Source organism: Rattus rattus, chromosome 12 (assembly GCF_011064425.1).
Source record: "Rattus rattus isolate New Zealand chromosome 12, Rrattus_CSIRO_v1, whole genome shotgun sequence".
NCBI lineage: Eukaryota > Metazoa > Chordata > Mammalia > Rodentia > Muridae > Rattus > Rattus rattus.
In genome coordinates, this window is record NC_046165.1 from 45167850 (window position 1) to 45192510 (window position 24661).

At 48.1% G+C, this 24661-nt stretch overlaps 1 protein-coding gene across 1 annotated transcript in view; it reads right to left on the reverse strand.

Moving 5' to 3' along the window:
* The window catches only part of Vwa8 (von Willebrand factor A domain containing 8), a 320387-nt gene that overhangs the window by 18500 nt on the left and 277226 nt on the right, over window positions 1–24661 (reverse strand). The window contains exons 38-40 of the mRNA XM_032918098.1: window positions 13612–13720; window positions 10432–10588; window positions 5968–6076 (exon numbers count right to left, since the gene is read on the reverse strand). Coding sequence (XP_032773989.1) covers window positions 5968–6076; window positions 10432–10588; window positions 13612–13720 — 375 coding nt within the window. The remainder of the gene's footprint in view (window positions 1–5967; window positions 6077–10431; window positions 10589–13611; window positions 13721–24661) is intronic.

The following is a 24661-nucleotide window of genomic DNA, read 5'->3' on the forward strand; positions in this document are numbered from 1 at the left end:
TCTCCACAGCGCTTCATGCGCTGGAAGAGCCACTGCAATGGGGCCGACTTTCAGTGTCTGGTAGTGCTGATCTGATTTTTGTCTTAGTTACTATTTTCTTGCCATGATAAAACACCATGACCAAGCAACTTATAAAATAAAATATTAATTTGGGGTTCTCAGTTGTAGAGGATGAGTCTATGACCATCATGGTGGGGAGCATGGCAGGCAGGCAGGCAGGCAGGCAGGCAGGCAGGCAGGCAGGCAGGCAGGCAGGCAGGCAGGCAGGAGGAGGAGGCAGGGCAGGCAGGGAGGAGGAGGCAGGGGGGCAGGCAGGCAGAGGCAGGCAGGAGGCAGGCAGGCAGGCAGGCAGGCAGGGAGGCAGGCAGGCAGGCAGGCAGGCAGGCAGGCAGGCAGGCAGGCAGGCAGGCAGGCAGGAGGCAGGCAGGGGCGGGAGGGAGGCAGGAGGCAGGCAGGCAGGGAGGGCAGGCAGGAGGCAGGCAGGCAGGCAGGCAGGCAGGCAGGCAGGCAGGCAGGCAGGCAGGCAGGCAGGCAGGCAGGCAGGCAGCAGGCAGGCAGGCAGGCAGGCAGGCAGGCAGGCAGGGAGGCAGGGAGGCAGGCAGGCAGGCAGGCAGGCGGGCAGGGGCAGGCAGGCAGGCAGGCAGGCAGGCAGGCAGGGCAGGCAGGGAGGCAGGCAGGCAGGCAGGAGGCAGGAGGCAGGCAGGCAATTGTGCTGGGGGCAGTAGCTGAGAGCTTACATCTTGATCCACAAGTAGGAAGCAGAGAACAAGCTAACTGGGAATGGCATGGGGTTTTTGAAACCACAAAGCCCATCCCCAGTGACACACCTCTCCAACAAGGTCACACCTCCTAATCCTTCCTAAACAGTTCCACCAACTGGAGATTAAGCATTGAAATACGTGAGCCATTCTCATTCAAAGCCCTGGGGCTGGGCTGGCCTCTTTACCATCTTATCTTTCTGCTTGCTGCAGCCACTGCATATGTCGGCCTTTCTCCTCTTCCTCCTCTTCAGTGCTGCAGTGCTCCCTGTGCTGCTAGGCACGGACAAAACAGGGGTTAAGTGATGTGCTTCTCCCCAGCTCCAGATAGGTTTGACACACTTGCTAGCAATGCTATTTTTTCATAAAGGCTTTTAAAATTGTCTTTGGCATAAGTTCCAGTACATTATACTTGGTAGAAATTCTTCAAAATTTCTTGTATGTCATTAGCACTCCCCACGATTCATTTCTCTTACTCAGCTTTTAGGAACTTTATTGCCCTTCCACTTTCCCCTCTGCTCAGGTGTCTGCGGAGCAGCTCAGGACCTCTCCGTGGTGGCTCTAACCCACTTGGTGGGAGCTGCTGAGCTCCTCAGTGGCTGATGGGGCACTCGTGTCTTCAGTAGGGAACTTCTGCACGAGCACAGATGGCAGCTGCATTCTCGGACCAATCTGCCACCTCAGGCTGAGCAGCAGTGAACTCAAGGGCTGGCATGGTCCATTCGCCCTGAAATTCCTCCTTGGTCACAGCCTTCTCAACAGCAGCCTGCTCCTCCTTCTCACCCCACCCCCCAGGTCTCTGTAGAGAAGTCATCAGATGTAACCTCCCACTGGTCTTCATGGGATATAGTGCTATGCCTGTGGAATCCTTCCCAGGCCCGCATCCCCCATGTCAGACTCACTGAGTGAGCTCCCATGTTGTCCATGGGATGGCAATGCCCACGTAGTGCAGAGGAGTCTGTTTAACACAGAGCAGTGGTGGGCAGGTTGACACAACACGCCTCTGTGAGGGGGTGGTGGTCTGTCTTGGGATCACTCACCACCAGAAGACGCGGCTCACTGAAGGCTGCTTGGATCTGGTTACTGAAGGTCCCTAAGCAGCCAGCAATGGGAGTGGCTCCAATGGCAGTAGCGAGCTTCAGCATGGCTCGCTGGCTGGTGCTCCTGGAGGTGACATCAGCAGGGTTCTCGATGGCAACCACAGCCCAAGTTGAAATCAACAGCCTCTCCTTCAGATTTATGATGTAGATACCATTACTTTTCCTTTCCCAGATGTACTGCTCCATTTGAAAGTCAGGGTTGGTGCCACCTAAGAGGGTGCCTTTGGCAAGGAATTTGAGGACATCCTCCTCCTTCATTGCAGGATATCAAGAGTTCTAGACAGACACTGTGCACACTTCCCTTTACGTTACAATGGGAATGAAGAACCTGTCCCTGGGCAGCACAGAAAGGCTCTACAATTTACTTCTTAGTAGAATAGGAAAAATAGCTTTGTACTTTTCAACCACTTTAGTGTCACTGGGTGTCATTCCTTTCCCTGTTGCTGTGCTAAAATACTCTGACTAAAACACCGTATGGGAGAAAGGGTTTGCTCTGTCTCTCAGGTCAAGGATGCAGTCCATCAAAACATGGGGCCATACTGGTAGTAGCTTGGAGCAGCTGGTCACACACAGCCACAGTCAGGCAATGACTGCTTGAGGCTGCCTAGCTCAGTGTCTCTGTTCATCAAGCTCAGGATCCCAAACAGAAACAGTGCCACTCACAGCGGGTGAGGTCCCCCATAGGTGTGTCCAGAGGCTTGCCTCTTAGTTGACTTGAGGACCAGTCAAGTTGACCATCAAGATTAACCACACCTGGCAAGGTAACCTGGTTCCAAGGTTACCTAGGTTTACAGCCTGGTAAGATAGCAGTGTTCAGTACCCTGGAAATCAGTGCTCTATCTGGCTTGTACACAAGGTTGGCATTGTACTGACAGATGAGGTGCAGATGTGCTAAGAAAGGACATCTTAGCTTTTTGCTGCTTCCCTTAAATGCAGACATTTTTAAACTTTCCCCTTCTGTGTGGTTTAAATATGCTTGGCCCAGAGAGTGGCACTATTAGTAGGTGTGGCCTTGATGAAGGAAGGGTTTCACTTTGGGCATGGGCTTGGAGACCCTCCTCCTAGCTTCCTGAGGATGCTCAGTCTGTTCCTGGCTTCCTTTGGATGAAGATGTAGAACTCTAAGCTCCTCCAGACATGCCTGCCTGGATGCTGCCATGCTTGATAATGGACTGAACCTCTGGACCTGTAAGCCAGCCTCAATTAAATGCTGTCCTTTATAAGACTTGAATTGATCATGGTGCCTGTTCACAGCAATAAAACCCTAACCAAGACACCTTTCTTCTCTCTTGACTTGGGCTACTCCAGTACAAGCAACAGCAGAACCACAGAACCACAGACACAGACATCCTTAGGGACATGCAGCTCCAAGCTGACTCAACTCTGTTCCTGAACACTGGCTTACACATTAAAACCTTTAAATGCCACGTCTGCACTGTTGTTCAGGTATCCCAGGAATGAGAACACACCAGCGTCCAGGGGGAACAGCTACCTTCTTCGCAAGTCTTTCCTCTCAAGTCCCCTACTCCTTGTTTTCCAGGGTTCCTTCAGGCACTGTCCTCCTGTCCATCCTCTGAACCCGAGCTTGTCTCATTCTCCTGTGTATTATTCAGATTACTTCATGGTTCGGTTCCTGGCTTCCATCTTTCTCTCTGAGTCCTTCTTCCAGATGGCTGTGCCACACACATTCTGAAGACAGAGGGCATCAGTCTATTCCAGGCACCTCAGCGGTGACACAATACAGCCAGCCTTGCTCTCTTTAGTGTTTTCTTCGGCCTCCAGGCCTACGCCCCAGACACCAAGCCTGAGTCATTCTGGACTCTGTGTTCTTCTCCATACAGCCTCGTGGCCAAGTAAATCCTATCTACAGGTGTTTCTTCTGTCTATATGATGGCTTCAACAACTGCTTTCAGTCTGCAGACATTTGTTACTGGTCAGTGGCGTCACAGGTCACAGAGAATGACAGAAAGCATTTAGAAACTAGCACAGCAATTGACAAAGACATCTGGTATTTGTATCTTTTTGTTCCTTTGGTTTTCAAGACAGTGTTCCTCTGTGTAATGGCCCTGGTTGTCCTGGAATTTGCTCTGTAGACCAGGCTGACCTTGAGCTCACAGAGATCCGCCTCTCTGCCTCCTGAGTGCTGGGATTAAAGGTGTGTAGCCATGGTCCAGCCATGGTGTTCATACCTTATAGCTAAGACGAACAGGAGCCTGAAGCTAGGAGCTGCTGTGTGCCTCAGGACTGAGGAGGCACAGGTGGGAAGACGGCAAGGCTGAGGTCAGCCTGAGTCTCAGTTTCTGACCACCGCCCCCCAGGAGCCTGTATTTTGTATTCCGTTTTAATAACATTTCCCAGTAATTTCATTACTATTGGCTATTATAACAGCATAATAGTCCATGTTGAATGGAATCAAGCCTGTGCGGGCCTAAAGCTGAGCTCTGGAAAGCCATCCTGCTCATTTCTGACCACACCGTGTACACTCAGTGAGGAAACGCCCATGGTTACAGCTATTACACAGCAATGTCAAAACAGCTGGGGAGTTAGTTACAGTTACACAGCATTCGCTGAAGACTTCGGGGAGGGACCAACCCAAAATCTTCTTGCTTTGGCCACAATCTGCAGTTTTATAGCTTACATGAGGACTCATCTATTCTTGGCCAGTAGCTATGGCCAAGATAAGCAGCCTCAGAACTATGACTTGAGGATTAGAAAACCCACCCAAAATAATTCCCCTATGGCTTAAAGATTCAGTAAGGGAACATGGGCAAGTGTTGTGCCGGCATCTGGCTGATGGTACAAAACGTATTATGGTCATGAATGAGAACTGCCCTTGGGATGGGCAACAGGGTTGAGGAAGATGACAAGGACCTGGCAGATAACAGGAGCCTGATTTGGGCTCAGAACCTGCTCCATTGGCCACACAACCCAGGAAACTGCACTGTTTGTGTAGTCTTAAGTTTCCTTCTTATAAAATGGGGGCAAAATATCTATATTCCATGAGCATGGAAGACTGTGATGACCATCTCAGCTAGACTTTGAAATCAGGTATCTGGTCAACCATTTGAGAGGCTCACCCTCTGGACAGTGAACTTCAGCTCTTTAACATGAAGACCTAGGCTAGGGAGAGGGCTCAGCAGTTGGGACTCTTGTGCTTTTCCGGAAGCCAGTTCTGTTCCCACATGAGGTGACACACAACTGCCTAAATTCTATCTCCAAGGGATCCAATGCCCTCTTCTGGTCTCTCTGCACACTGCATACACATGGCATTCACTCACACAGATACACATATTAAAAAAAACACTGATAAAAATGAAGCCTCAGAGTTTTGGGTTAAAATGGAAGATTTAAACTGCATCCCACACTCCAATATCTAACAAAACATAATAAATGTTCCTTTAAGAGAACAGTGATGAATACAAAGAGTGAACAGACGGGAACCAAAGTCAAGAACTCCATGGGAAGCATATGTAAGACTTCAGTGCAGGCTGGGGCTCCTTCCCCTAAAATGATCATTCAGTTTCTGGACAAATATTCTGATTTCATGTGTAATTTAGGGAGTAGACTGGACAGAAATTATAGTCTTTACTTAGGAAATATTGAAGTATCTTGATATTTTAAAAATTTGTACCAGTGCCCACCGGTCCTCAGACACTGAGAATCTTGTAAAACAGCCAAGAGGTGGGGCAATACAGGATTAGAGGAGGGCAGGAAGAGGAGGTGGCAGGGGACACAGAGAAAGCACACCCTGCCTGGCCCAATCTGTTCTTCAGTGGCAGTAAAGTGATTTAAGGGGAGAGAGAGTTCTATTTGTGAACTTGCAGGAGAGGTGAGATATACACAGATCTTCCCTGAGGGGAGTCAGGAAGTCACTGTCTGGGAGGGTCACTGGTAAAATTACGGCTTCCTGGACAGGAAGAGAAAGGTGAGGTCAGATATTTTCCCCGGGAGAACTTCCCTAAGACAATCACAGGGTTGAGTTCACAGCCTTGTGTGTTGACCTTGAAATGACTTTCTGGTTGGCTGATTAGTGCTCAGCTAACTTTCCCCAGCAGTTTTGGTGTAAGTCCAGATTTTCCCAAGTCCTTTGTGCCCACAGAGAAAGGTTACCTGTAGATTATCCAGGATGACTCGAAGGGCATGCACCTGCCGCTGGACAGCACTTGAAAACCGCTCATAGGTTGCGGCATCGTACTCACTCATTTGGATCTCCTTTAGTCTGAAACCAGAGGGGTAAGATGACACCGCTTAAGCCACGTTCGTGTGAGCCTCCTTACACTGCTTACACACTGACAGGACCTCTAACAACTCCCTGGTGACTTTGTACTACTTTGAGAAGAAAGACCAAGAAATGATGTCACCAGTGATGCCCCTAGATTCAAAGGACGGTAATGCTCAAAGTCCACTGCTAATTGATGAACAAACTGGCCCCCAGGACAAAGGGAAAGCCCCAACCGTACATCATATATGATGGCATCTCTCATGCAAACGGTCCTACTAGGTGGCTCACAACCACCTGCAGCTGCAGCTCCAGGGGGCCCAATGCCTTTTGGCCTCACAGATATTTAGTTTAACATCAAAGCAGAGCACAGCCACCTAAAGTTAATCCTAAGCAAAGGGGTCTTTTTGTAAGCAAATGGCTTTAGGTTTTCCAGTGTGAAAGCCACAGTGTATTAATTTAACACACATTTCTGTGCATGGCTATAAATATTACAGATGATGATATCAGGACAAGATATATGAAATGCATCCCTCAAAAGTCTAAGCATGACACAATTGTCTCATTTTGTGTGTGTAGGCAGAAAACCTATATGCATAGCTGAAATTATATATAAAGTATATTTATAGAAGGTTTCTATTCTTCACTCTCAGACAAAACACTGGGAAAATATAATCAGAATGGAGGAAGCTCAGAACTCCATGTATGTAATAAGACCACATCTTACTTTCTGAGTCTTTAATACTCAGCACAGACCCTGATACACAGTGACACTCAATGCGTTGTTATGTAATACTTTGAAAGCACTGGCTATCAAAAGGTAAATATAGACAAGGCCACTATAGTATCCAATGCCACCCCCTCAAGGTGACATGCCAAGATGCCCTTCTAAGTCCTATTAACTCTCGGTTCTAAAGAACAAAAAGGAATTTGTGCCTGAGACTTCGCCGCCTAACAATACGTCTTCTGTTTAGTTTCCGCAGTCTGAATTCTCTATACATTCCATTAGGTTAGGTTAAATCTTCAGTTTTGGGGAACAGAAGTGGGGCACAGTGAACACTAGGTAGGATATGCCACATACCTCCTCATGTCTAGGCAGTCAAGACGCACTTTCTCAAAGAACTCAGGTCAGTACTGATTGGGAAATGTGTGGACAGAGCTTGTCCTTGGAGCATGGTAGGTGGGAAAGAACCAGAAGAGGGGATGAATACACACAGAGAAGAGGACTCAGGCTGCCAGTGAGCCACATGGAGCAGAGTGGCCTTGGGAGAGATCAGAATTAGCTCTAGCTACATAGCTATCTCTGGGGTGATCATTGTGCACCCCAACCATCCAATGCTAATTTAATTATGAGGAAATCTGGAAATCATATTTCAGGTTATGTCAGCCTTCACTAGAACACTCAGAGGACACTCACAGTGGATGATATGTTCTGAATGTTGAAGATCGAACGAAGCAGGAAATGAGAGAATGAAGCAGGACACTTTAGGCTCTGGTTAGGTGAGCCTCCTGGGAATCAGTGTGAACCAGCAGCAGGCTGTTGGCGGTACGTGTTTAAAGGGTATATTTATCATCATGTAAGAGTCTGGGAATCCGGTTGGGGATTTAGCTCAGTGGTAGAGTGCTTGCCTAGGAAGCGCAAGGCCCTGGGTTCGGTCCCCAGCTCCAAAAAAAAAAAAACCAAAAAAAAAAAAAAGAGTCTGGGAATCCTGTCCTTATTTTACTTCTTCTATAGGTTAGACTTACATGCTATAATTTGGATTCAAGAATGAGGAGCTGCTTAGTTATGCAAATGGTGGGTGCAGTCTCCACAGAGGTGGCCCACCCGACAGCAGCTTTTCCACGTGTGCTTTAGCAGAGTGTGAGCACTTCCCTGTCCCCACTCACCTGATGTCACTATGTTTCTGTACGTGATCTGCAAGTCCTAGGCTTGTGTCCCTGTTAGTCAGCTTCAGCCGCTCAACTCTTGAGGTGCAGGGCTAATATCTGGTTTGACTCAATGCTAACTGAATGCTGGGAATGATGTGGGAAGGGCCTTTGTACCAGGGGAGACTTCTAACTAATGGTGAGGACTGCTTAGTCAGTCCATCACAGACAGCAAGGACAAGAACTAACAGGTGAGAGCTGGCTCCTGCACGCACATGCGTGTTACTCATTCTCTGTGAGTGTTTGCCCCACTCCAGGTTCTGTCCTCGTGGAATTTACAGAGGAAGGAGAAGCAGTCCCTCCCACAAGTGATAAGACAGGAGAGTGGTCAGTGTTGGAGACAAGATACAGGATGCTGTAAAAGCCTCCGGACCTGACCTCACTGTCCACATGACTCATCTGTAATCAAGACGACAGTAAAGAGTTATTACCACAAAAATGAATGTGTGTATCAGCAGGGCTGTGGGATTTCTGTCTTATTTAGTTCTTGTGTGTAGAGATACAGTCTGTAATATTTACGATGAGATGAGATAATATCTTGGATTAAACAATCCAAAGTGGAGAGTGGGAATGGTGTGGGGGCAGGGGTCCACAGGGTTCTCATTATTTGCAGTTGGGCTTGAAAAGGTCCATAATACAAAGTTAAAGACAAAATCAGCACTACTAGGTAGACCCTCATCCAATGGGTCGCAAGGCCATTTCTAAGGTAGCGTTTGCTCTTGCTTTGATGTGCCGTCTTCCCCAGGACCTCTGTGTGTTTCATTTCTTCCTTTGCACGCCCTGCCTGCGTCCTCCCTGTCACCACCTCACGGGCAGGTCTGAAAAGACAGGGATGGCCCCCTCTCCTATAATCAGTCCATTCAGTCGTCTGAGATCACAGCTAACTCTTGGCCTTTCCCTGTAGGGTCTTAATAGTGCCCCAATAGGCTTTTGTTTCTCGTGGCAACCAGAGAGGAGAATCCTCTTAGCTTGCTCATGGCTAAGTGCCACTATGAAGACTTCCTGCCTCCTGGAAACACTCATGTGCTAGGGCACTCTGCACGTCCATGTAGGCAAATTCAGACCGGATGATTACTTGCGCGGGCTGGGGTGTGGCAGTAACAACCATTCACTAATTGAAGAGGAGAATGACGCATGCCTAATTCCTATTTTTTTCTCAAAGGAAGTTTTATTTTTCATATGAGATGTGGAGCAATATTTTAATTCTAATAAGACTTGTTATGTCCAGGTCTTTTGAGAAATGAATACTTTGATTCCCTAATAAGTTTTCCATTCTCAGAACCTGGGGATGGGGGGTGGTTCCCCATTTCCACGGATGCAGCATGCATGGTATAGCGAGGACAGAGCAGCTGCCCAAGGTTCCAGGAAGTTAGTGAGGAGGCTGAGGGCAACGCCGACCAGACATGTGAAGTTTACCTGCTGTACACAGGGGTGAGGCTTGCAGGCTTTCCTGAGGGTGTGGCAGGCTGGACCTGCATTTTTGTCTCTATTGTTCTCTTCTGTTTACTTGTAGGATGTGAGAGCACGGCGTGTAATAACATACCAGATGTTCTACGTGGGAGGAATTTCATAACTCACATACTCTGGAGTATGTTTTTGTCTGGCTGCCCAGGCTCCTTCCACAGAGCACAGACATGCAGATCTGCTTTCTATCCCTCCTCCATGCTCCGTGCTCTGCAGTAAGAGAAGGGCTCCCTGCTGCTTTGGGGTTTTTCACTTTTTTTTGGAAGAGCACATGTGAACGTCTAATAAAATACCCTGTGGATTCTTCCTTTCTAGTGGGGGCCAATCAAAGTAGCCCAAACAAAGCTCTTACCTCCAAACCCTAAGTGAGTACAGGCCCTGCTGATGTTAGCCCAGAGATTTTACCTTTCTCAGTATCATCCTAGGACATAGTCCTTGCGACATTAGCTTTGTGTGTGTGACTGTATGTGTGTGTGACTGTATGTACGTGACTGTGTGTGTGTATGTGTATGTGTGAGTGTGTATGTGTGTGAGAGTGTGTATGTGTGTATGTGTATGTGTGATGTGTGAGTGTGTATGTGTGAGTGTGTGTGTATGTGTGTGAGTGTGTGTGTGTGTGTGTGTATGTGTGTGTGTGTGTGTATGTGTGTGTATGTGTGTGTGTGTGTGTATGTGTGTGTGTGTGTGTGTGTGTGTGTGTGAGTGTGTATGTGTGTGTGTGTATGTGCGTGTGTGAGTGAGTGTGTGTGTGTGAGTGTGTATGTGTGAGTGTGTATGTGTGTGTGAGTGTGTATGTGTGTTTGTGTGTGTGTGTATGTGTATGTGTATGTGTGAGTGTGTATGTGTGTATATGTGTGTGTGAGTGTGTATGTGTATGAGTGTGAATGTGTGTGAGTGTGTGAATGTGAGTGAGTGTGTGTGTGGGCACGCACCACTCACCTGCACCGCTCTAAATGCACACTCACCTCTGCTGAAATGCTCTCTGGGCCATCTCTCTTGCAGCTCTCTTGATATCCTCAGGAACTGCATCTTTCTCAACCTCAGAGACTTGATACACTGGGTGGCCTGCATCCAAGCGATAAGGACCTCCTTTGCCACCAAGACCTGCAGTGTCTCTTCCCCCTGGAAAGAAATCATGAGGACATAGTTGTTATGTCTAGAACCTGGCCACAAAACAAAAGTCAGATCATGGCTTGAAGACAGTCCTGTGAGGAATATTAATTGAACTACCTGGCAGTTAGTTCACACCACCTTTGTCCAAACTCTAAGATGTCTCTGCCTTGTGGGGAATAGTGATTCTGTGCACTGTTTGTGGATGTCTTTGTTCTGCCCTAGATGAATGGCTCTGTGACAGCGGCTGTAGATATTTCATGGCCACTAGTTAAAAGAGGCAACACTCCTAGTTACCTTTTTTTCCCCTAAAATACCAAGACAGGTTATAGATAAAGTTTCTTCTGTTTTGAAAAAAATGAAAATGATTCACAGAGAAACTAAATGACATCTCTGTGGCCTCACATCACTTACTAGGCAGGAGCTGAGCCAATGATTATGTAGGTTTGACTTTCAGTTTTGAATAACGCTCAACAGATAAACATCATTAGCTTCAGGACAGTCTTTCAATCAGCCCAAGTTTACGTGCCTGTAAGTACACGTCATGTAATGCTGTGCGAGCTATTTACACTAAACTGAAAGTTACGTGCCTCTATGGCAAGGTAGGTAGTACTGTACGGGGGTAGAGACACTGGCTGATTACAGAGGAAAGCTTGGTCTAGTTATACTGACCAAAGAAAATACTTACGTTTGTTGGCCACATCTGGCCTTTGTGTGAATGATTTATTATCCTTGCTCCTAGATAACTAGTGACCAGGTCTCTTTGTTTATGCATATGTAATCTGGGAACTTAATGAGCATCCAGGATTGGAGAGGCAGTGTCAGACTGCACAGTCTAGCACTGTGTTGCTATTCCAAGCTGGTTGAGTAATTAAGACAGACTGTCTGGGTTTGAACCTGGTTTAACTCAGTAGCTGGGTCACCAGAAGAATCTTCTCCGTGCCTCAGTGCTAACCTACAGCATGGGATGGCAATACCTGTCTGATGGGATTTTCACACGGCTGAACTGCTTGGGAATGTGTCTGGCATGCAGTAAGAGCTATGTGAGTGCATGCCCCTGTGATAATTACATGATTCAGTGACACAGAGAGTGAGGTCATTTCTAGATTCATATGGTGGAAAATTGGAAACCGTTTAGACTTTGGATAAATTTTGTTACTCTCCCCCACTAGAGCTTTGATTTGTCTAATAAATTAAAAATGAGAACTTGGCATGAACTCTTTGCTTCATCAAAGTCCAGGTGGGTCATTTCCTTTGGCGAAGCACCGAGAGAGCAGTGATATCTATTAATCACAGTATTTCAGTCTTCTGATTGAGCACATCTTATTTCATTTAGAAGTGGGTGGTGGAAAATCCCTTCTATATTGTATGCTTCCCAGTTTCACGTCCAGCAGGCATGTGGCAGAAAGTTGTACTGGTTGGCAGTGACAAGCCCTGAGGGTGGAAAGCTGTGGTTTGACCTGCTCCGCTATGGTAGTTCTCCTTGAGGATCTGTGGGACAGGATTGAGCATAAAGCTCCCTGTGTGCCCACAGGTCGTCACTTTGGTGAGAAGAGGATCCAATGGTTAGAGACTGCGTGGGTGTGGTCAGAATGGGTCAGGTGGCCCCTGGGGGAGTCAGCTGAGACTGATCCTTCATATGGAAAGACTTCTCCCTACCCTACAGTTCTAAATTCATATTATTTAAATGAAACATGCTTACAGATGAACTTGGACTCACATCAACCAGTACATAAGATAAGGGTGGGAGCACAGGGGGAAGAAAGGGATGGGCCACAGGGGGAAGAAAGGGGTGGGCCACAGGGGGAAGAAAGGGGTGGGAGCACAGGGGGAAGAAAGGGGTGGGCCACAGGGGGAAGAAAAGACTGTGATGATGGAAAAGAACCAAATGACTTGCTGGCCCAGAGTTGGGTTTAATGTAGAGCATTCCGAAGGGCACAAATGACAGAAAGAGACAGATTGAAGCCCAGGAGCCTTGATCAACTGAAAGATCCAAGGCCGGGAAGCAGACAGGACGTTTGGTCTGAATAGGTGCTGGGCCTAGCAGACTCCCATGTATTAACAAATGAAACCTTGCCTCTGCGTAGGCACTACTGGGAAGCTGACATCTGGCCAGCTCATTCCATGATGCATTCCATATGGATTAAATATTGTTGGCTTGACACTAACTTCCAGATCAAAGGACACTTCTAAAAATAGCCTTTCTTTAAAGCTGAGGCTCGGTGAATAAACAGAGTAGGCAAGAGGTGCCGGGCTTATTTGACAGCATATTGTCTCAGCACAGAAACCCATTTCCTGCCAACCCTCAAGGCCAAGAGGCACAGAGCATCCTAGGGGAAGGTGAAGGACTGAGCCGTGCCAGCACTTCTCCTGGCGAGATAGCCAGACAGTGCGCAGTCTGGCCCTGTTCCTGTGAGCCGGCACATGTGTCTGCTGCAGCTGCTGGGAGGAAAAAGGAAGACGGCAGGCTTGGGAACAATGGTCTAGGAGGGCAGCCAAGAGGAAGGAGTGGCACCCTGCCATCAGCGCAAAGCACACCAACCTTATCTCCAAGCTGTGGACCTCCACACACTCCCTTCTCAGATGAGGACAAGAACGACTTCTTCCCCACGTTAGTTCCTCAAGAACTTGCTGTAGATTTCGCGCACAATTGCAAAGGCAAGGAATTGAAAAGAAGGGAGACACTCCAGGGACCATGTTCTTCAGCCCAACTGTTGTGGTCTGTGATCTAAGTTCATATTTAATCTTTAGCCTGAGCTCATGAGGCAGATAAGGTTACCCCTTCCTCCTTTAATGGATAAAGCAACTACAAGTAGGGGTAAACAGCTTTAGGTCACAGAGTGGCAGAGTCTGGGGTTCCCAGTGCCAGGTGTTCTGCATGTCTTGATGTTGTGCAGGTGCAGAGGGGGAGAACACATCTAACAGATCGAGAGGCTGAGAAGAACCAGCGCAGGGACTATCTCAGGGCTGGAATGCTGGCCTTGATGGACTTAAGGCAATCTGCCGAGACCCAGGAGAGCGCATGGGCTACTGACCTGTTCCACCAGCCCAGGTGTTGCCGCCCACATGGGGCATGTTGTCTGGGTCCTCCTTGCCGTGTTTGGGCTCACTCACGTCTTCATTACTGTCTCTTTCAATTGTTATCTGAAAAGAAGAGTTGAAGCACGGTCACTCTCCTGCGAGCCCCAGGTGCTGCATGACGGATGAACCTGTCTCCGAGTCCTGAGGGGTTGGTACCCTCAGCTCACTAGAGGCTGGGTCTGGAAAAAGCTTCATCACATTCAACATCCATTTGGTTGGGAAGGAAATTCCTTTTAAAGAAGAGATCAGGAGCTGAGCCATGTTCAGCTGTAGAGTTCTGGTGCAGAAGGGCACTGAGCGCTCTCTCAATCCCTTCAATTACTCCATCTCCACTGCCACTGAGGCTGCACCCTCACCAATGGCCTCTCCTGGCTTTCACACTGCCAAGCCTCAGCTGCCCTCCAGGGCCCCTCCATGCCTATAAAACCTCCTGGGAGGCTGGTACACATGCCCCAGTCCAGTTGCCTGTATGAAGTGCAGCCAGCCCTACCCTGTCCTCCTCTTGGACCACGGCTTCTGTGTGCTGACGTGGGGAGACACCCTCGGGAGGTTTCACCTCACTGAATCTGAGCCCCAGCTCTCAGTCCCAGTGACAGCATCGACTGTCCCAGTAGAGGTGTCATGTCAGTGGTGCAGGGCTCTTATTGGCCACAGATGATTCTTCAGCACCAGCTGACCAACCCCTCAGATTCCCAGTTCAAAGTCCGTCACATGAGTGGTCTGATAAGAGTCTTTGGGATTCACAAGTTTCCCACAGAAATCCACAAGCGAGGCCTTCATTACCCGCAATGCTCAGTATTCTTTTTCAAGTTCTTATGCCAGCTTATTAAGCTCTTCACTCAATGGCTATTCCAGCCCAAAGTTCCAAACTCATCCCACAATCCTGCCCAAACCAGCACTGTCAGGTCTGTCACAGCAACACCTGAGACCTTGCTGTGGATTTCTGCCCTAGTTACAGTTCTGGTGCTGGGATGAATGAGAAGGGCAGTGTGGGGAGAGAAGGCTTGTTTTCAGGTCACACTCCATCTATCACTGAAGGAACCCAGGTAGGAACTCAGAGCAGAACCTGGAGACAGGAACTGAAGCGCAGGCTACGAGGGCTGCTGCTTACTGGCCTGTTCCCCTATGACTTACTGGCTCAGCCTGCTTTCTCACACCATCCAGGACCCTGGAGTGGCACTACCCCAAGAGGACCAGGCCCATCCACATCAATCATGAATTAGGAAAATGCTCAACAGACTTGCCCAGAGGCCAATCTGAGAGAGGCATATTATCAATTGAGGTTCCTCCCTCCAGATAAAGGTAGCTTGTGTCGAGCTGACAAAACAAAAACATAGCACAGAACATGCACAACCAGGAAGAGAGGAGACTGAAGGACTGAAGACGACATTTAACATCAATCCCTTTCTTCCTCTCCTCTCGTCATCTGACCCCCACCCTTGACACACACGTGTACACACATGTGTGTTAGTCCTAACACTGGTCCAAGCAAGCACAGGTCTAGTGGAAGAACCGTTTTCGACACTGATCTTCACTTTGCACTGCGTGTGTCCTTTCTGGTCTGTTGTTTATTTTAAAATTAAAGGACTTAGAAAAATGCAAGAAAAACAAATTCCCATGTGACATGTGGCTTCACTTAGCTCAGACTAGCTCTCTCCTGTAGACACTGCACACAGTCCAGCAGCCAGTCTGCTAGGAGACTTCGAGAACTAAGAAAAAGATGACGAGGCAAAAGGAGAGGCCTCTCTGATAACCTCCTCAGGAACCCTGGCCATGTTTCCGATATCCCAAGGACACTTATAATACCTATCAGAGAGGCAGAACACAGGCTGCTTTGGCCAGAAAGAAGCAGGTTCTGTCAGACCATGTGCGGGGAAGTGCCTCTGCTCACACTGCCCACTAACGACCCCAGACCAACACCAACGAGACATTTCGAAATAGACTAATTCTTGACAGAAACATCGCTCAAGCCCTGATTTATTTCACAGAAACACATACTGTGAGATTCCAGGAATATTTAATTAGGAGCATGGCATCTGGGGAGTTTATCTAGTTTCTGTGGGGGCAGCAGGGCAGCCGCCTGCTCTGGCAGACGGAGGCATGCTGAGTGGCACTGCTATTCAGAAAGCAGATAAGCTCTCGCCTGAGGTGCCGCTGGAGCGCGTATCCTCTGAGAACTGGGCTCACCCACCAAAAGCTTAGGAAAGGCATTCGAATGAGCAAAGTAGACAGACACTGCTGAATTCATACAAGGCGATGAACATTGTCCCCCAGTCAGAGAACAGTTCCTCTAACTTTTGACATAACTCGACACTTGCGCTAAATCCCTTGACACATTTCTCACAGCAGATGTACTTTAATTCCTATTAGGGACGTGTGACATAGTCCTAAGAACCATTATCCTCCTACACATGGATTAAACAGAAGAAAACATGGATCTTGTAAACTGCAACTCATAAAATGTTCCAGAATGAAGTAATGAGAGGCCAGACCTGGAGGGAACATGACTCACCGAAGCCTATAATTCTGGGAAGGGCCCATATATTTAGGCTCCTCCTTGAGTTTATAATTTAAAAACAAAAGCTAAAGTAAAGTTCAGTAAGATGGTATAAATGGCCAGATCATAATTCCGGGAGGAAGGCTAACTCTTGGAGGTCTGACTGGACGACACAGTTGATTACTGCTTTCCACATTGGGACTAGGAATGGCCTGGCAGACTCTTCTAGGTCCTTACCCAATATTCACTCCCTCTTCTTCCTCTAGACAGAAGCCAGGTGAATTATGGGTGGTGGAATTAAGCATGGTCTTTCCATTTGGCCTTACCATCAACAGGTCTAGAGATGTGACCTGAGATGTCAGAGAAAGTGTCAGGAGGGTTTCCTCCCACATCAGAAAGGAGGTGGTGAGGAACTTTCTACTACTTGGCATGCATTATCCCTTGCTGACTCTTAGCATACATGCATACACACACAGAGACAGACAGACAGACACAGACACAGACACACACACTTCCTGCCAGGTCCACTTGAGGACATGGCAAAGCACCAGGGCCTCTGCCTATGAACTACATGACTGTAGAGATCACAGTAGTGGAAGAGATCACACCACTCACACCATTCTTTAGCTGCTGACCCTGTCACTGCTGTGGTCTACAGGAGGAAATAACCATTGGTCTAGCTGCAGCCGCATTATGGTGGGTTTTCTGCTGCTTGCAACAATCCGACTGGTATATGGAGGATGAGTGGGAGACAGTCGTCAGAGGCTAAGGCCTGACGTGAGAATGCCTTACTTCTGATGGGAAGACGGGTCTTGAACTTTCGACATGACAATATCCACATGGAGCAGAAGATATACCTCAGTGGTAAAGTGCCTGCTGGGTATTCATGAGGCCCCAGGTTCTGTCTTCACTTTGCCACCAATCCACAAAACGATCCATAATGAAACCCGTGTAGTGCACATCCAGTCACCTGCTATTTACTCATTAGCAGCAGCTGACTGGACTATACTCCGACTCCTGAGCGTGTTGTAATGAATCGATGCTCACTGGGACACCGAGTGCTTAGAGCGGAGCTGCGTCTGCCTCTGCTGAGACACAGTACAGGGAACAGAAGACTGCAGGGTGGGACAGGCTACACTGAGGTGGGTACAACACATCTCCCTGAAGCATGGCATCGCCGCTGTTCTCACCAGGCCCAAATGCTCTTTCCTAGATCCTGAAGGAATGAAAGTCACATGAGCATGTCCCAGGAATGGTGGCCTTTCGTGATAAGAAGTTGACCATCGTCAGTTTTATATAACCTGCTCCTTCTACACTGGTAATGATGGATAAAAATGCCTTACCAGTAGCTTCTGTATGTCCCAACTCCCATCCCTGGCAAGGCTGAAAGTTTTCAATTCATCTTTAGTCCTTGCTACATCTGTTTTCACACCAACAGGGACTTCCTGTCCTCTTACCTCAGAGCCTGCCTAAAAGCCCTCCTCTCAACTTTTCCTCACCCGTAACCCGGACTTTCACTGCTGCTATAGCCTGCCTAAGCTGGCGGTCCTAGGCCCAGTTCCCATCGCCACCGCCGCATGGCCTCCCGACACGTCCATGGCGACATCAGCACTCAATCCTAGTTACTCCAGGGGCCCCGTGACATTATGATCAGCAGTGGCTGGACCCTCTTCAGCCCTGCCAAGCCCCATATTCTGGTGTGAAAGAATTCTGTACTTTTCCTGTGAGAGTTTTTCAAACGATTCACTGGCACTTTCCTCGACTCTGAGTTGGACCCTTTGTTCACCTCCCCAAACCCAGCCACCACCTCCACTCCGCACCGTAGCCTCACCTCCTTTCTCTTCCCAGCTAAGCACCCTAGAGGCTTTGCACACTTTCATTTGGGGTCCAAGTGATGTGCTTGGTGCATATGTTTACAAGTTTGAAATTAGAGCTCTAAATGCCCTTTCTCCATTAGATGTTTAGAATATACCTTATGTTATTTCAGTATTTCAGTCTACAGAGTCTGTGGCAAAGAGCTTTCTCCCTTCCCTCTATGCCAGGAGCCATTTCTATGCAACAACAACAACAACAACAACAACAACAACAACAACAACCACCCCCCCATCCAAGTTAAAATGAGCAATATTTTACAGATCTCACAGGTTTGACCTTAAAGGAGCGGAGAGATACCCCTTGCTAATGTGCTACTGTATACTCCACTCCTGGACAGCAGTAGTTACGCTGGCCTTCTGTATAATGGGTACACAGATGAACGAGCACCAGAACTGCTCAGACACAGACTTGTAAGCATTAACTTCTGGACATAATTTCAAATCAAGCTCTACTTCATGTGAACAGATGATGGGCCTTGTCCAGTGCTGTGTGTCAGCCCATAGTTGGCACAGAGCGGGGCCGCTGGATGGCAGGCCATCTTAACAGGCAGGAAACAGAGAGAGGCTTCCAGGCACAGCCTGTGAGTCCATGGAGATGATCTCCACTTGCTACCAGACACAAACAAACTATCGGAATGGATGCTAGAAATAAGACAGGGTAAATAACCCTCTGCCCAAAGTTACTTCTCACTTTGCTTTGAGAACCTTGCTTGTTCTCTTTCTAAGCTCAAACAGGAGTAACAGATGGAGATTTTCAGAAACCCAGGAAGTAGAGAATGAGAAATGAAGGACTCAAGGTGATTTTTGTGGGCTTTACTTAAGAACGAATCTTTGAGGGAAACCAAATGTTTTTGTCGTTGAGTGCAGGTAAGTGACGCCCCACCCCCAAACAAAACAAAACCAAAAAACCATGAACACAAATACCTCATAAGTAACTGGCACAGCTACAGTTTCCTGGCACAGAGATGGCTCCTCCTGCTACCCCTCCACAGGAGGACGGTCGGTATTCTAAACAGTCATGAAAACAATGTCAGCTAAATTCTGAGAAAGGAGGGATGGGGCCCAATGCTGGGTCTCATATATTCCACCTCTTCTCCTTTTGCCTGGTATTTTTAAGAGCCTCCCAAAAGGTGATATCCAACACCATTGACCTTCAGAGTCATGCGAGGTCTCCTCGAATATGGTCAGGACCATGTCAATGTTTCTGGTCTGCAGTGTATAACATGGCCTGGCAGGAGACACTCAGTGCTCTGCAGTCTAGCTGAAGCTAAGTGGTGCCCTGTGGCATTTCCTGGCCAGGTGACTATTGGTTTATGATCTGGTTTTGTGCTTTCTTCAGAACAGAAGGCAACATATAACGCATTTTTGTGAGGTGCTGAGGCAGCCGGGAAAGAGAAGTGTGAGTGGTAAAGCCGTTCCTACCATCACAAAGCAAAAGGTGGCTGCGATATGATCCAGCGTCTACAATAGCTGAGAGGCAGCCATCATAACTATGCGCAAAATGCACTCAGCATGGAGAATTCTTTTCTGAAAACAGGGACACTAAGTAAACCTGACCAGGCAGGTCACTGATGCAGAGTCCCTGTGGGAGGTGACAAACCTGGCAACTGACTGAATCCTTCCTTTGTACTGGAGAAGCACCCTCTACACAGCCATGCTATGCTGCTAACCATCATTTCTTCTAGGTACACCGCGATGGTTTACCATCTCAGGTTGTGCAAAGTTCACAAACCCCTCCCTATTCTGCTTACCCCTACTTCCTCCCAGGTACCCTTGGCAATGGAGTCCTTATAAAACCACATAATGACACCGGGAGAGAACATTCTTCCTCTTTTGCACAGGCACAGCATGGTGACTCGCACACTCATAGCCACTGTGGGTCAGAACAATCCATCAGAATATGACATCTTAGCATGAGGAATAGAGTGTGCACAGCTCAGGGGTGGAGAGCATTTGCAACTGGTGTGGTCCTCGAAGCTCACGGGGTGAGGGAGTCTTCAACACTCTTTCACTGGCTCAAAGCCGCACTCAGGATACGTGCAAAGTTACAGATGAAATAACTACAATGGAGATCTTCATTACAGCACACTCTATTACAGCATACCTCCACACATGTTCACTACATAGATCCACACACATCTGTGTGTGTGCTCGTATGCACGTGGGTGTCACTCCTTAGGTACCTCCTACCTCGTTTGTTTGAAAGGGCGTCTATCATTGTCTTGGACCTCACTAACTAGGCTCTGAGCCCCAGTTATCCACCTGCCTCTGCCCCCCAGTGCTGGGACTGTTAAGTACATGCCACCAGCCATGTGCTTTCAGACTTGGGTTCTGAGACTCAAACTAAGGTCCTCACATATGCACAATAAGCACTTTACCAACAGCACCTACTATGTGTACTTTTAAAAACTACTTACGTATGTGAGGATTTTCCATTCATGTGTACATGTGCACCATTTATGTGCCTCGTGACTGTGGAAATCAGAAGGAGTCAGGTCTGCTCAAAGTGAAGTTATGGATGGTTAGCCATTAGGTGGGTGCTAGGAACTGAACCTGGGTCCTCAGTAAGAGAAACAAGTGCTCTTAACTCCACCTCCCATCATACACATTCTTAAAAGAAACCATTTGTTGATAAAATAGCACTCCCACCAGTCAGTGCTGTAGGACATGAAGATCTGACTTGTGTCCTACAGTTGTATGGATTCTGAGTGAGTACTTGGAAGCCAGGACTGGCTTGTGTGTCCCCCCACCCTACCCCCCCCCAGCAGCAGCAGCAGCAGCAGCATTAGCATTACCATTAGTGTTAGCATTACCATTAGTATCAGCAGCAGCAGCAGTGTTAGCATTAGCATTAGCATTAGTGTTAGCATTAGTATTAGCAGTAGTGATGCTCAGTCCTCTGCAGCTCAGACAATGACTGTGGGACAGGCACTGTCACCAGAGCCATGCCAAGGCTACAGAATGGTGACAGATGGAATGGTCTACAGTGGTGGGAACTTTTCAGTAGGGAAAGAGCACTACTAGATTCAGTGAAACATACTTTAATTTTTTTTGAAGGCTCCTTACCCTGGGAACAAGTTCAGAGTTCTAAATGTCAGCAAGCAGAGCTTTCCAGTTACACTCAGAGCATTCTGAGATGACACACATCTGTGTCGGGCACCATTGGCTACCCAGTGATCAGGAACATCCATAGGTACAATGCCCATAACTAACCAGGGGCTCACATAAGCACGCAGGTGAGCAGGTTATCCTCTTTTTCACTAAGAGTGTGAGTCTGTCTACTTCCCACTTGTACCCCGGACAGCCCTTTTCCTAGGAAGACTGGAGTCTGTCCCCTGCTCTGCCTCCTGTGTGCCTGTCTTCCTCCTTCGCCACACTCACACCTCCTGGTTCCTCCAACAGTACTGGGCTTGGGAGGTCTGGGCCTCAGGCAGCACAGCCTTTGGGAAAGGGCACTGAGAAGGTCTGGGCCAAGGGTTCCATAGCGTGGATCATACCGCAGGGACAGAACACTTAGTCCAGGGTCATGGGGTTGAATGGGGTTGGCACAGACCTTTCCTCCTCTGCATCCTTCCAGGGGCTGACTTGTCCTGTAACTCTTTAGGACAGGGATAACTTCCTGTCTGTCTCCTATGGGCACTGTGGTACCCCAGGGACAAACAGTTCAGCTTATCAGGGCTGTGCTGTCTGCCCATGAGGCAGCTTAACAGAAACAGCCTATGCCCCCCTTGTCTTATTTTGACATGACTTACTCCCATTCTCTCAGGTGAGTCAGAGAGAATTAGGGCAGGCATCTGTAAGCACAGATGTCAGACAAGGAAAGTGGCCAAGAGGTAAGATAGTGTTGAAAGGAGGGGCTCACAGCAGGTGACAGAGGCTAAAGGTGAAACCCAAACTTGAGCCTCTTATGGCTTCTAACTTGCTGTGTTACTCACATTGCCTTTCTGGGACCAGTGTTCTCATTTTCCAAATAGAGCCCCAGACTGTGTTCTTCTGTGTTCCAGACTCCTCATGCAGGTCCTCACCTCCATTCACTTGGGTTCTACTTCAGTCCCCAGGGTCAATTTAAACAAAAAAGTTGAGTTTACAGACCAGTGCGGGATTGTTACTTAAGGCAGCATCTCCCCAGACGGACTCAGTGGGGTTTACAGTTTTTTCAGTGTTAGCTTGATGTCCTGGCAAAGAGGGCTTTACTAGGACCTAGAAAACTGCCTTTCCATGCTATTTCTGGCACTAACCGGGGAACTGGTTTTGGCCGAAGTTCCTTATCTTGCCTTAATTTTCTTGAAGTGGAAAGTGAGGAGGCTGGCCGCCAGCGGTGGGTCAGGAGCAGCTCTGCTGAGCGCGGTTGTTCCCAGGGCTATTACAGTGCGGAGCGTGTGCAAGGGTCTCGTCAATGTTAGGAAAGTAACCAGGGAATGTGTCATTGTGCGGGGAGGTACATCAACGTACAAGCGAGAGGTTTAGAGAGAGAGAATTCAGCGACAGCAGACAGGTGCTTTCTCCTGAGCTCTGTATCATGACGGGCCCACAGACCTCAGTGTAAAACTACATGATGTAGTCATGCTCAGAGCTTTATGTGCTCCTTTCTTCTTTGCCAGTGAGCATAGTAGGTCTGCCCTGAACCACGGGGCTGTGCTCCTGGGTTCCTGAAGGTTGCCTGGAGCCACAGAGAGAACAGGCCTGTACCACACACTCCCAGGATGAAGTTCATACACTGGGCACAGTAAAAGGTGAACAAAAACCACCAATAATAAAGACATCAATTGGAAGAACCGGCTGCAATTAAGTCAGCACCATTTTTCTTGCACTTTAGGACCATTATTAAGTAAAATAAAGGTTCTCTGAACTCAAGCATTGTGATACCACGTGGTTCTCCTGACAGGCAAGATGACAAGATGACGGACGAGTACCTCAGACTCATGTTCCTGTGGGGGAGGGAGCACAGTCCTACAGTGCAAGCACTCATGATGCTACCCAGGGCAGAGCAAATTTTAAATGTGCGAAGCATTTACGCCTGGAATCTTTTACTAGCTGTTTTTGGATCACAGAAAGCTCCAGGAAATGAAGCCATGGTTAGGAACTGAGACCATCACTACGGTTTATTTACTATGCATTGGCTATGAGTCAGACACAGGACCTTAAGGATGTGCAGCCCAGTGTGACCTGGTTCTGTGAGTTTCAGCCAGGGGCAGGGAGGACCTGTACTCAGCAACCAGTGCGGAGTGGGGAAGGGGACAGGTCAGGGGCCAGCAGGACACACAGCGGTAGGTGGAGCCAATAGGCAAGCAGTCCAGACTAGAGGAGGGCCAGAGGGAGTAGGCAGACACCGAGCTGAAGACAGGCTTGAAGTCGACTGCATACAGCAGAGCCCTCTGCCTGGGTGCATACAGCAGAGCCCTCTGCCTGGGTGCATACAGACCTGCTGTAGCGTCCAGCACGGTCTACCTGCACACTAGAAACTCAGAGAGGTCATGAACAGGAGATGCCTCATTCTAACCTCCCCCCCGCTGAGACAGGAAACTCAGCTCAGTCCTTGCAATCTGTGTAACTTAGCTGCAGTTACTTCAAAGTCGCTGAGACGCATCTATGCGCCCGCAGCCTTAGCAACCAGTTCAGGATTGATCTGCTACTCACAGTCTATGAAGCCTTCCATAAGATTTAAATTCTTGGAACCTTTAATTTTCAATCTCACCTCTTAACCATTGCACAACACTTTAAAAAAAAAATACTTTCCAGGTTGAAACCCTTTTCTACGTGAGGGTGATTCATCACATGCAAAGCACCATTCTAATATACGCTACGTTAGCAATATGAAGTAAGACAGGAGAGAACTCATTTGAGGATTTTTGGTGCTCATTTTTGTAAATTCCTATAATTTCTACATTTTATTTTATTTGTGCATGTACTTTTTTATAGCCTGGAACCATGAAAATGAGTAAGTCACCTGGAAAGGGTGTAGGAACGTGGCCCAGATGGAATTGTGGCATGAAGGAGCCCAGAAAGACGTGGACAAGATAGGCAGAGGAGAGGTGGGGGACAGAGAGCTCAGAGTGTGGGATTGGGTACAGCACAGGGCCAGAGAAGAGGAAAACCCACAGGCCCACCGAATCCAGCATGCTCACGGAGGAAGGGACGCGGTCAGCAGGGGAGCCAAGTGGGTGGAGGTCTGGAGGTGGAGCCAAGGCAGGCAGATAGGAACTTAGTTTTTAATAAGGCCAGGCCATTGGATCCCCTGGAACTGGGGTTACAGATGGTTATGAGCTACTGTGTGGGTGCTGGGAACTGAACTTCTGCAAGATCAGCCAGTGTTCTTCATCACTGAGCCACCTCCCTAGCCTCATTAGCAAGCAGTCTTAGCCAGCCCCACAGATAATGATTTTAAGAGGTTTTGCAGGAACAGGTAAGGAACTATGTCATGTGTGTGTGTGGTGGGGCTTCTAATCTTAGAGACATACAGGCAATAAAGAACTCCTTAGAGAGACTGAGCTTCAAAGACATTTTCAATCTCAAAAGAGTTTCTGAAAATCTATGTATTTTGTAGACTGTGGTTGTCTGTTTAGAGGTAAAGATAGTTTGCTGGGTGTGAAAGGGATCAGGTGAGGTTATTGGGTGGATTCCAAGAGTGGAGTG